This window comes from Ctenocephalides felis, unplaced genomic scaffold (assembly GCF_003426905.1).
Source record: "Ctenocephalides felis isolate EL2017-DRISC unplaced genomic scaffold, ASM342690v1 CF-g0.4_SCAFFOLD_00845, whole genome shotgun sequence".
Lineage (NCBI taxonomy): Eukaryota > Metazoa > Arthropoda > Insecta > Siphonaptera > Pulicidae > Ctenocephalides > Ctenocephalides felis.
In genome coordinates this window covers 72,152,122-72,166,439 of record NW_020536999.1, presented here as the reverse complement: position 1 = coordinate 72,166,439, position 14,318 = coordinate 72,152,122, and the positions used below count along the sequence as shown (strand labels likewise).

Here is a 14,318-nt window from a genome sequence, read left to right as displayed (position 1 = left end):
TATGACCTCAGAGCGTACGACCTAGCATAAGTTAGAAAGGGACGAAAAAGTTGTGTAATCTGCACTATCCGACTAAGCGAGAAGATAACATCTTAAGACTATGAGTCAATCTCAGTAAAAGAAAGATAAAACATAGTACGATGATACACGCGACTTTTGCCCTGTGACTCAGCGAGGGTGTGAGGAAGACGATAATATTTACACATTCTACGTCATCAGAAGAGAAATGCATCATAGCCAATTACTGATGATCTCAGCGAGATAAGTTCATCATAGACCAATGACCATCTCATTCCCCAAAGATTTTGGCGAGATGAACCGACGATGATCTCCGAGACGACGCGAAGGAACTATCGGAAGGGCCCGAAGAAAACTTCGGAATCACCACTCGCGCCAAGAAATCAACCCCACTACAAGAGTAGGAGAAGCCCAATTAGTATTTAATGCCATACAAAATTAAGAAATTTGTCAAAAAGTGTTTATTCGCGGTTGCTCTAATATCTTGGAGCTTGTTATGAGCTTTGCGTCCGCACGATTAACAAATTGGCTTAAGATATTACAATTATTTTGTTAAGTTTAGCAAACGGTTTTAAAGTTATTAAGTATAGTTTTATTTAATAATTTTCTTTCGAACTTTGTGATATTGAATGCGGTGGCATTTAATAATTTTCTTTCAAACTTTGTGATATTAAATGCGGTGGCATTTAATAATTTTCTTTTGGACTTTGTGATATTCAGTGCGGACGAACAATAAGATTAAATCTGTGTAAACTCTTAGTGCGATAAAGTAACTTCGACTTTATCAATTTTACTCCTTGTGTACGCGTAGTTGATTTAGTGACTGTATATATATTTTTTTCCGTGTTGTGTAATCTACATTTCCCATAAATGGTAGTATTAAAATTGTGATAATTTCATTTATTCTAACCCCACACCATTACAAACTGGCGCCTAACCGAGTGGCCAGAAACAGAAAAATGGCAGTTACCATGTCAGAAGAAATGTTGCAGTGAGTGATAAGCGCACAATCGAGCACACGGACTTGGTGACCGGCAGCTTTGCCAGGTGCTAGGCCAGGTTCAATGGAACACGGATTTCCGAAAAAGTAAAGGAATTCACAACTACCATCACCTTGTACAAAGACATTGAGTGCATCTCGGACGAGGATGCGCTAAGGGTGCTACCGCATATGCGGAACCGTGAACGCATCCCACGGACAACGAATAATACGTTCGATGAGCTGCTTCAAAGAGCTCGCGACGTAGAAGCTAACATTTCCGAGGCAGAAAAGAAAGAAAGTAATCCGGTGGAAAGACAGAAAACCTGCTCTTTTTGCGGCAACATCGGACACACGGTTACAGTATATCGCAAACGCCAAGGAACAAAGCAGATCCTAAAAGAAGAAGGAGCCAGAAACTCGCAGCAAAGCGAGAACCTCCTATTATGGTTGCGGCATGGCAGGGGTTATCCGCGGCAAGTGCCCAGTCTGCTCTCCCCCAACATCTGCACAGGCAGCAACTACGCAAAGATACGGATTTTTCAGCCTGACCACACAAGAGCCAGGAAAATGCAGCTACTGCAAGAAGAAGGGTCACTTGAAAGAATTCAGCCCTAAGCGCCTGGCCTGAAAAAAAAGCGTGATCTCATATGGAACCGTCAATCAAAAGAAACCGCGGTTCAAGAACATTGCTCCAGACCCGTCATTAAGGCACAAGTCCAAGGCGTAATGGGTTACGCATTTGTGGACACCTTCGCGGAAAAGAGCATCGCGGGAAAAACGTTGTACAGCCTACTGCAGTCAACAAACCATCAATTCGAACCATCAATGATGACGATGACAATAGCTGATGGGGAGTCGAAGCTTCGACCCATACTAAAGACGACGACCATTTTGTTGCGGCAGGATGACAGACCAGTGCCAACGGAATTTGTCGTGATGCCGGTAGCAAAAGGAAACTACAGCCTGCTAGCCATGGATTTCTTGCACAAAGCCGGTCTTGTGTTAGATATGAAGCACCGCACGTGCAACTTTTCGGACCAGACGCAAAAGTACCCTTTCCCAGATTTAGAAACAACCTTTACTAGTAATTTATTCAAACTTAAAAAAAAAGAATTGCAACATCACCATCTAATGATACATGTGAACGTATGCATAAGGATCTTATCCAAAATATTAGTTCATATATAAACAGCAAACAAACAAATTGACCCAAATATATTAAATATGTAATTTTTATTCACAATTTACGTGCCACCGTACATAAATCGACAAATTATACAGCTTCTGAATTACAATTTAGGGGAAAAATTTAATTACCTTTATTTGTCAGTAAGAGTAGCGATATACAAAACAATTACGATATATACACAAATGAATTAAAATCTAAATTACTACAGGCAAATTTAAATGCATGGATAATACTGGGTAGAAATTTATAGATTTGTATCCTAGATTCCAAATAGACAATACATAGTTACGACAACTTATTAAAAGTTATTCATGTTTCAAACAAAACTATTCTTGTTTACTTTCTGGAAATTATTAAAATTTGATTAACGTTTGTAAATCTGATTCATCCCTTTACCCCTGATTCCTCATCCTGCATAGGGATGGCGATCTGAAATCGATTTGTGGAGCCAATAAGATCGATTTTTTAAATCGATATGTAGTACTGAATCAATTCGTTGAATCGATATTTCACCCTTGAAAATCGACATCCGATTTGTTTTGGTATAAACCATAAAACTATTTACAATTAATTGAACGTATCCGTATCATAAGAGTGCTGCCGGTTAAAGAATTAATTATTCAAGAACTTACGAGATGTTCAGATTCCTTCACATGTCTTGAATAAAAAAAAGTTACGTTTGTAATCTTTGACTTTTTCTTTCTTTGTATCTGTGACTGGACTGAGTTGCGTCATGCCACCATAATTTATTTTTGGTATTTATTTTATTTGTTTATTGTTGATTGATTGAATGATTCTTGTAAAGCGATAAATATTAATTTTTATATAGTGTTTGTTGCGGAATAATAACTAATTGAACCTAAGTAGGTAAGTAAAGCGCTTTATTTTGTTTTTTGCTTTCGTGCTGTTATTTTCAGTTTAATCTATTAGTTGTGATCATTAAATCTAACCATGTATGTAATTCATTTACCTTTAGATACGAATAATCAATATTGGGCATTGAAATAACTGTCATATGTAAAAGTATGCATACTTACTTCTACTATTATGTCCATTTAAATATATAACCTCAAATTGTTTATTTTGTTTGCATAGAAGGTAATAGTAAAGCCCTGATTATCTTTTTAAAAATAAACTACCAAAATTCCTTTAATCTTATTTTTATCAAGTAAAATCGGTCTGCGGTCACCTACAATACGTACCTATTTGGCAGGTAAGAACGAAAAAGATCGATTTTTAAATCAAATCGAATAATCGAATTATAACCTGATAAACCTATAAAGGTTTTTTTTTACAAAAAAACTATTAGTTCTATTTAATTATTTATTTATTTAAATGTTTTACTAATCTTTCATATAAACTCTTCTTTTAAATTGTTTAGGATTGATGCTAATGAGATTTTGAATGTTACATAAAACTAGTAGATAACTAATTACTAAAAATTTCGTTTTTTGTCAAATTTAATAAGGAAAAAAATTATTTTTACAGCATGTCGGGTAAAAGTGATATTTGGAATCATTTCATAAAAAAAGACTCTGGAGGCAGGCAAATGCAAATATTGTCACCAGGAAGTAAAAACTAAGGGAAACACAACAAACCTACGTAATCATCAATTCAGACCGTAAGTCTCAAAAAGAAGATTGAAAGTGGTGGCAATTGTGGTAATGCACGAAATGGTGATGGACAAGTGAGTAGAGTGGAGCCTGTATTTCTTATATCACATCTTTTGTTTTCCAATGCACTGAGTTTGGACAAAATAAAAATTAATGTTCAATAATAATGTTTTGATGACATGGCTTTAGGCATCGTACCAGTTTCAGATTCTCTAAATCAGTGGTCGGGGAACCGGGGTAAATTACCCAAAATGGGGTAAAAGTGGAATTTTTGGGGGTAAAAAGTTAGTGTGGGTTAAAATCGTTGAACCGAACATAGTGGTCACCAATCGATTCAACAGATGGCGGCCTCAGTAAAACGAATATCGAATGCATGATTTGGCAACATTGAGCGCAGCTCCGGCGACGTGCTTAGTCGTGAGTTGCAAGAGTGTGCCTGCTTAGTCCGTGCCGTGCCGCCAAACTACATCTGTGTTTATAAGTTAGAAACCAAGTAGTTATCAGTTAATATTAGTTAGTTACTGACAAGACCATAATTTTATAATTAATCGTCAATATATCGATCAAGGTAAGCCGCAATTTGATACTTTGTTAAACGTATTCTTGTATCCTACTATTTTACCATTTTAGTATGCGAGAATTGTTGTATTCACGTATTCTAGTATTTTAGTATTCATGTATTCTAGTATTTTTGTATTGCACATATTTTTTATTTTCTTCAGATGACAGAAAATAGAAAAAGAACATACCAAGAGGAATTCCTTAATTACGGTTTTACCCAAATAGAGGACAATGGTACAATGAAACCACAGTGTGTTGTGTGTATGAAGGTCCTGACACCAGAATCTTTCAAAAAAAGTCAATTAAAAAAACATTTAGGTAATGTTCATTCGCAACTAAGTTCTAAACCGCGAGAATACTTCCCAAATTTGGAGATATCCATTAAAAGGCAAAGATTGAATTGCAACTTGTATGGTAACTTTGATCAGCGTTCAGCATCAAGGGCTAGCTTGGAAGTAGCTTGGTTAATCGCTCGAAATAAAAAACCATACACTATCGGTGAAGACTTGGTTAAACCAGCTGCTGTCAAAATGGCAGAGATTATGTGTGGTCAAAAGGAAGCGAAGAAACTAAACTCAGTGCCGTTGTCTGCGAGAATTGTGAAAGAGAGAATTTCTGTATTAGCAGAAAATGTGAATGAGCAAGTAGTTTTTGCATTAAGACAGGCAAAATATTTTGCTATTCAGCTAGATGAGACAACGGATTTTAGTAGCAATTCACAACTGATGGTATATGTTCGCTACAAAGGTGTGGATAATTTTGAAGAGGAATTGCTGTTTTGCTCTCCTCTCGAGTTGAGATGTCGTGGAATAGATATTTATAATAAGGTCAACGATTACTTCAAACCGCAATGCTTAAAATGGGAAAACGGTATCTTTGGATGGAGCTCCAGCTATGTTGGGTCATATTAATGGTTTTTCCGCCTTTGTAAGGAAAAATAACCCAACTATCGAAATTACTCATTGCATGATTCATCGCCAGGCCCTTATGGTAAAATATTTAGAACCTACACTAGAAGCCGTCATGCACGATGTTATCAAGGGGCATGCACTAAATACGCGACTATTTCGTGAATTGTGTCAAGATGGTGAAGCTGAGTATACAGACCTCCTTTATCATACAGAAGTGAGGTGGCTCTCTCGCGGAAATGTTTTAAATCGAGTATGGACTCTCAAAAATGAAGTTGAAATGTTTTTGGTTTCTCAAAAAAATATTCTTGCAGAACATTTTAATAACTCTTCCTGGATTGCATATCTCGCATATTTGGCAGACATATTTGAAAGCATAAATATATTGAACAAAGAATTGCAGGGAAAGCATTGTAATATTATTTCAGCAAGAGAAATATTGTCAGCATTTGGGTTAAAGCTGGAGTATTGGAAGCAGAAGGTAGAAGAAAACAAAATAGCATCTTTTCCAAGGTTAGCTTTGTTTTTGGAGAATTCTGAAAATATTACATTAGTTGATATCAAAGATACAATAGTAAGACATCTTATTAAACTGAGAGAGCGGTTTTTCCCAGACAACACAAGACATCCTGGAAAACGTCCACAGGATATCCACGCGCGGACATTCATTGTCCCTGCGATAGCCTTACGGATATCCCGCTTATCCTGATCTTATCCGAAACATGTTAATATGTCGCACCTATGGGACGTTCTGTAGGATATCCCGCGCGGGATATTCCGGACATAAACCGGACATGAATAGGATATAATTATGGAATTGTTTTTTACTTTTTAGATGAAAAATAAATTTGGATTAAAAATAAAATAAAAGAACACAATTTCACAAAGTAAACTTTTATTACAAAATAACAAAATCCTGAGATAATTTTATAACAAAATTTAATATATACAACTTTAATTCAAAATAACTTATTTTACAATATTAAAAATATAATTAATTCGGCATTCAATCCTAGTTCATGGTTGATTTTCTCTCCTGAAATAGAAAACAAATGAATAAATGCATATATATGTATATATATATATATATATATATATATATATATATATATATGAGTAAGTTCTTTAAGAGCGATACATCAATCAAAATAGACAGAGATTTATAAAATAATCTCTATTTCCAAATATATCGACACAATTTGATGTCATTACGAGTGAATATTAAACTTGGTTTTTTACATCTAAAAATGTGTACACAGCACAAATTTTGCACTAACATTGATACAACTAACCAGTCAATAATCATGATTTTTTTGTAAATAGGAAAAACATATAGTACACATCTCACAAAAATACCTTGTATAATATTTATTGGCACGTCGCAGCCAGCTTTTTGCAGCCTCTGAAATAGCAAACTATGTCTCATGCGGCAAATTTTTCAAAGCAATTCCTGGAATTAATTATATATAAGTTTAATTCATAATTCACAACACATCATAAGTATAAGATATATAAATTACCTGTGATGACATCGCAAGGCACTAGATCACAAAATTTATTTTTGCCCTTTCCTCGTCCCTAGCAAAATTCTTTGTCCAAACCATCATCAAAAATGGATTTTCATAGCTGGACTCTGATGGCTAAATACAGAATATAAAGAGAAAGTTTGTTTAGTATATGATAAAGTTAACAAATAAAAATAAATCTATATAAACTTTTGATTACCAATTGTATTTTGATATCTTTGCTCAGAAGAATAGCCTCCATAAGTTGAAGCTCCTCCAACAAACATAGTGGAGAGCATTTCTTCTTTGTTAATTCTCTTTCAAACACAGCATTTGATACAAAATTAGGCATGGCTGCTGGATAAGCTAGCAGGTTAGAAATGTCAGCATTAAATTAAAAATTCTATTTGTACTAGTAACATAGTATTTCAAATAACAGTACACAGAAAGCTTTAATTACCATCGTTTATATCTGCCCCGCTTTCAATATGTTGCTGCAATATTTATAACACACACGCACATATAATTATATAGAACACATAAAATTTCCACTATTATTACTCAATTTTAGAGTATTTTGATAAATAATATTAATTATTTATAACACACGCTCATATAATTATATAAAACAAATAAAATTTTCACTATTATTACTCAATTACTCAAAAACTATGATAATTCGACATATAGGGTCTATTGATAACGCTTAAACCTTAAAGGACGCCCCATTCCTACAGCCGACGCGACAAAAGAGAAAGGGACAAACATATACGTTTCGAGGTCTCAAGCCGTGCGCGTATGAGACCGACATGTTCCTGAACCGTGCGTTTATACCTGCTCGAGTCCTTTGGTTTTGAGACGTCCCGTTGCATATTCATAGGATATTCATAGGATATCGCGATATTAGGAGATTGTGAGGACAAGTGGGACATTCCCTGGCATGTCTTGTGCTGTCTGGGTTGGATTACTTTCCAGATCTGGATATACGTTCTGTGAGTTGGGTTATAGATCCTTTCAAATGTGACATTTCTATGATACCAGAACAACCTGCAGGTTTAGCTGAATCGATTTTAGAACTTCGATCCAATACCGAAGCTCATATTGAATTTGGTAATAAACAAAATCTCTCATGTTTTTGGATATCAAAAGCTGCAAAGGGTTTTGAAATAGCACATGAAGAGGCGGTAAAAAAATTTGGAACCACATACTTGTGCGAACAAGGCTTTTCCAGTCTGGTAAACATTAAATCAAGAAGTAGAAATAGACTGAATGCCGAAGAATGCATTGAAATTGCTTTGACATTAAAAATCCCAATTTTGAACAAATACTGTCAAAAATGAAGCAACATCATTTCTCAAAATCGTGATGTAAGAATGTGTGCGTGTTTATTGTTACTTCATGTCAAATTAATTGTACTTATTGTTTATTCATGTATTAATAGGGTTTTCATAAGAAATATAATATAAAAAATATAGTTTTCAGTTATTGTTTCCTTCAAACCATTTGTTTCAGCCTTTTTCGAAGTTTAGAAGTAACAAACAATGTAACAAAACCTTTAATTAACAGGTTATGGCTATACAGAAATATGTGGCAAACAGATTCTAATTATACTTCTTTGGTTAAGTCGTGTTTTTTTTTCTGGGGTAATGAGAGGTCGCACAAAAACATTTTGGGGTAATGGTTCCAAAAGTTCCCCGACCACTGCTCTAAATGTTAATGATTCGTATATTGAAAGCGTGACTTTCTTCTGTCTCTGTATCAGTCTTAAAACAGCCAACATTGACATCTTGCTTAACAAATATAAAATCATTTCGAGGTAAAACAAGAAACTGAAATATTTTTTTAAATAAATTTTCATGAAAGTGAGATGTATAGATACTAGATCGAAAATTATAACTTTAGCTAAAATTTTCAGATAATGGTGTTAAAAGTGGTCAACGAGCCAATGCAATAGTCTTCTTAATAGCAAAGGATGGCTTGCCACTAAATACTGTGGAAAAACAGGATTTGAATATTTGATGAAAGTAGTGGCACCGCTATATAAAATTTCAGCCAGAAAAATAATTACCCACATGATTGATGATAAATATAACGCTCTTTCAGCACAACTAAATTAAAAATACAAGAAGTAGAAGCACTATCTTTGACTGCAAATGTGCAACTGCTCTAACAGAACCACACAATGCCGACTACTTACTAGCACAAGTAATTATTAATAGACAGAAAAATGGAACATCACAAGTGGCAAAGCGGTAGCGTTTATCACGGACAATGGCGCTAATATCGTTAAAGCAGTCACAAATGTTTATGGCAAAAATAAACATACCATGCTTTGCTCATACATTAAACCTAGTAGCATCAAAACCATTTGAAAACAAGGATGGACTAGACGAAGTCAAGAATTTATTAATAGCTGTTAAAGATATTACTACATGTTTTAAGCAAAATACAAGTGCTGATGACTCTTTAAAGAAATCTCAGGATCACCAAACAAAGCCTTCCCAGACAACACAAGACATCCTGGAAAACGTCCACAGGATATCCACGCGCGGACATTCATTGTCTCTGCGATAGCCTTACGGATATCCCGCTTATCCTGATCTTATCCGAAACATGTTAATATGTCGCACCTATGGGACGTTCTGTAGGATATCCCGCGTGGGATATTCCGGACATAAACCGGACATGAATAGGATATAATTATGGAATTGTTTTTTACTTTTTAGATGAAAAATAAATTTGGATTAAAAATAAAATAAAAGAACACAATTTCACAAAGTAAAATTTTATTACAAAATAACAAAATCCTGAGATAATTTTATAACAAAATTTAATATATACAACTTTAATTCAAAATAACTTATTTTACAATATTAAAAATATAATTAATTCAGCATTCAATCCTAGTTTATGGTTGATTTTCTCTCCTGAAATAGAAAACAAATGAATAAATGCATATATATGTATATATATATGAGTAAGTTCTTTAAGAGCGACACATCAATCAAAATAGACAGAGATTTATAAAATAATCTCTAATTCCAAATATATCGACACAATTTGATGTCATAACGAGTTAATATTAAACTTGTTTTTTTACATCTAAAAATGTGTACACAGCACAAATTTTGCACTAACATTGATACAACTAACCAGTCAATAATCATGATTTTTTTGTAAATAGGAAAAACATATAGTACACATCTCACAAAAATACCTTGTATAATATTTATTGGCACGTCGCAGCCAGCTTTTTGCAGCCTCTGAAACAGTAAACTATGTCTCATGCGGCAAATTTTTCAAAGCAATTCCTGGAATTAATTATATATTAGTTTAATTCATAATTTACAACACATCATAAGTATAAGATATATAAATTACCTGTGATGACATCGCAAGGCACTAGATCACAAAATTTATTTTTGCCCTTTCCTCGTCCCTAGCAAAATTCTTTGTCCAAACCATCATCAAAAATGGATTTTCATAGCTGGACTCTGATGGCTAAATACAGAATATAAAGAAAAAGTTTGTTTAGTATATGATAAAGTTAACAAATAAAAATAAATCTATATAAACTTTTGATTACCAATTGTGTTTTGATATCTTTGCTCAGAAATATAGCCTCCACAAGTTGAAGCTCCTCCAACAAACATAGTGGAGAGCATTTCTTCTTTCTCAATCCTCTTTCAAACACAGCATTTGATACAAAATTAGGCATGGCTGCTGGATAAGCTGACAGGGTAGAAATGTCAGCATTAAATTAAAAATTCTATTTGTACTAGTAACATAGTATTTCAAATAACAGTACACTGAAAGCTTTAATTACCATCGTTTATATCTGCCCCCCTTTCAATATGTTGCTGCAATATTTATAACACACACGCACATATAATTATATAGAACACATAAAATTTCCACTATTATTACTCAATTTTAGAGTATTTTGATAAATAATATTAATTATTTATAACACACGCTCATATAATTATATAAAACAAATAAAATTTTCACTATTATTACTCAATTACTCAAAAACTATGATGATTCCACATATAGCGTCTGTTTGATGACGCTTAGCTTAACCTTAAAGGACGCAAAACCGACGCGACGAAAGAGAAAGGGACAAACATATACGTTTAGAGGTCTCAAGCCGTGCGCGTACGAGAGCGACATGTTCTTGAACCGTTCGTTATACCTGCTCGAGTCCTTTGGTTTTGAGACGTCCCGTTGCATATTCATAGGATATTCATAGGATATCGCGATATTAGGAGATTGTGAGGACAAGTGGGACATTCCCTGGCATGTCTTGTGCTGTCTGGGTTTGGGGCTTATTCAATTTGTGTGTACCAGATTGAATTCTATTTTTTATCAATTAGAACGATTTGTTGAATAAAATATTACTCAAGTAACATAAAGCTCCAACAATGCTTACTGCTTACTGCTGCTGCGACCATTTTAGATCCTAGATTTAAAAAAAAAACATTTTACTGACCATGTCGCCTGTTCTCGAGCAATAAATAGAATAAAAACTTCAATTTTAGATATTACGCGGCAACAACTTCCACAAAATAATCGAAGAAGTCGACGCCATTGAAGATACTGGTAATGATATGGAAAAGGAACTTGGGATTTTCATGTGTGCTTGTGAAAAAGCAACTCTCTTTAAATACTGCACATGCACAGGAAAGTGAAGGCTTAAATGAAGAATTTAAACACTATTTATCGCAGGCAGTTGTACACCTAAATTATAATCCTATACTCTACTGGCAGTTCTTTGTGAGCGCCTTTTCTCAATTGCCAGAAACATCGAACAGATGAGCGAAACCGCTTGGATCCCTGTAGACTTGATAGACTGTTGTTTTTAAAAAGTTTAGATATTAAGCATTGGGAACTATAAACTACATTATCTATTAACTTTGTAAACGATTTTTCTTAACCGTTTTCTTAACTCGTAAAATTTCTAAATGTAGTAAATAAATGTCTTATTTTATACTTTATCTGTTAGTTTGACATGGTTATAAAAATATTTTTTATTATTGAATTACCTGATTTTACTGATAAGAGATCGTTAAATTATAATATGTACCTTGTTTTTAATAAATATTACATTATAAACGGATTTTTCGGAAATCGATCTTATAGACCTCGATTTTTTTGTGAATCGATTCATTAGGTCACGATCCGAATCGATTTAAAAATCGTTCTTTTTCGAAAAGAATCGCCATCCCTAATCCTGCATAACTATTGTACTGCGTTGTACAATTTCAACCTTGTTCAGTACTTAATTGTGTCCAGATGGTCACTCATAAGAACAAACCCTCCATTTCCACAAATGATTTTAGGCAGTTTTTTATTTTTACGTTTTTCATCAATTTACTTGTATGTTGTTTCTGCAATTAGTGCTAAAATACTTTCAATTAATTATATGCATTAGTTTGTTTTTATTTTCAGTTTTTCTCCAGGTCTGGAATGTGAAATTTCACATCTGTTCCTGCTAGGCCAAAAAATCTGTATTTTTGTATCACATAATGTAATCTTTTTAGCTGAATGATTAGATACATCTGGTCTTGAAATGGATAAACCATTTTATTTCAAAGCATTGACTGTTTTTACTACTTATCAATATATATAATGAAAATTTTTCACTTAATAGATATCCGTGCTGGTTTAACAAAGATTTAATTAGTAAAATAAAGGCAAAGAGAGACGCTCACAGTACATATAAGCGAGCGGATTGTGAAACAGATTATACAGCTTCAGCAACTTAAGAAATGATTATAAGAAGCTGAGTATTCAGTGCTACAATGACTTTGCATTCAGTATTATGAAGGATTATGCTGTAGTATTAATGGCTGGCAGCCCCTGCGAGGTGTCCAAAGAGTGGCTTATCATTAACGATGATGGGTCCATCAAGGAAGTTTGGTGGCCACCTAGATACAAAGACATTACATTGATGGTTAAGAGAAAAGCGTCCATAGATCAAAAAACATGGACCCGATAAGCAGTAGTTTTTAAGGCTATATATAGGATATATATAGGATATAATAACACGTAACGTAATTACGGTACATGCTTTTTTTAATTTTTAACTTTTATAATTGAGTTTGAAATGACTACTCCTTCGTTTTACACTTACAAACTTTGTTTTCGCGAGAAAATCCGAGTTGATGGTATTACATTTTCTCTAGTCTTAACTAAAGATGCTGCAAAAGTGTTGACATTCTCAACGTTGCACACGATACCTGTGGAGCACGTACTCATTTTGTTCACGGGTACTCACAAAAAGTCAAGAGTGGAAAAAATGACAATGTAAGTAATTTAAATCCAATTCTTTATTGTTCAGGACGTGTACATATTTCTATTTTTTTACTATAATAGATTTAGTACTGAAAATCCGAGGCCAGAGAGTCTCGGGGACATCGCCTGGACCACAACGTATTTGGGACATGCAGTGGCATTATGTGCCATTGTATATGATGATAAACGTATAAATATAAATATAATTGTCTCAACGTCGAACAAAAAAATCTAAATCTTATATATAAGTATATATAAGGAACTTATATACAAATTTAAGCAATTTTTCATTATGATTTTTCTTATGGCAGATTGCGAGCTCCAGATAGTTGGAGAAGTCTTGAATAAAATACAGGTAGAAATCAAAGCAGAGTGGAAGACGGTGGCTTTGCTGCCGTTTGATATGCCTTACGATAAAAATATATTTATTGATTTATTTAATAATCTACTGAAAAATACTGAGGGCGTTAGCCTTCAAATTTACCTTGATGAGGTAATGTAGTATTTATATAATATTATATAAATACATTCGTAAATATACTTAGCTATAAGTCGTTATAATATTATTACTTTAGTTCCAGGACAATGCCGCAAGTTGGAGCGGCTCAGTCCGCGGAAGACGGGGCGGTAAAACACAGCGCGGCAGAAAGCCACCGCGAAGTAATTTCCTCCCTTCTGCAGGCAGCAGCAGCTTCCATGGCAACAGAAGCCGCCGCGGTGGTCGTGCTCGAGAAGTAAGCCAATCTCAACAGAATCAGAATGCAAGCATTCATGCGATAATTCAAGGTTGCAATAATACAAATTTGATTGATTATATTAATAAGTGCTATATGTTTTTAAATGATAATAGTTCTAAACTTTTTACAGAAAACATAACATTACATTTATGTTGCAGTCATTTCACAAAGAGACTGTCATATCATGCAAACAAATTTGCAAATGGTAATCAAGAAATAATATCTGTAGCTGTAAGCTCAATTATTTTTCTTTTAGGTGAAAGATGTAGAGATTTAAATCATGCTCGAAAGATGTTCACTCATGTTGTATGGATTTTAGGTAGCAAGTATTGAACAAATAGATTTAGCGATCAAAGAAATAAATCTATTTGGAAATAATGACTCAGTATCAAACAAGACAATCTTGACTGATACTGATGTTTCAGAATTAACAAATGATCGTGAGCCATGTCGAGATCTTTTACGAAATAGTCTATTTTATAAAGATTTCCTTCGTATTAAATGCGAA

The 14,318-nt window shown here is 33.9% G+C and overlaps 1 protein-coding gene across 1 annotated transcript; it reads left to right on the top strand.

Annotated features, from left to right (window-relative positions):
• The first annotated feature begins 5,350 nt into the window (after positions 1–5,350).
• On the top strand, positions 5,351–5,980 carry LOC113388363 (protein FAM200A-like). Its single transcript, XM_026625752.1, has one exon. It carries the CDS (start codon positions 5,351–5,353, stop codon positions 5,978–5,980), a length of 630 nt encoding a protein of 209 aa, XP_026481537.1.
• The last annotated feature ends 8,338 nt before the right edge of the window (positions 5,981–14,318 follow it).

Excerpts from the sequence above, each read along its gene's own strand:
- LOC113388363 (XM_026625752.1), top strand. The coding sequence starts at position 5,351 with ATGGTAAAATATTTAGAACCTACACTAGAAGCCGTCATGCACGATGTT.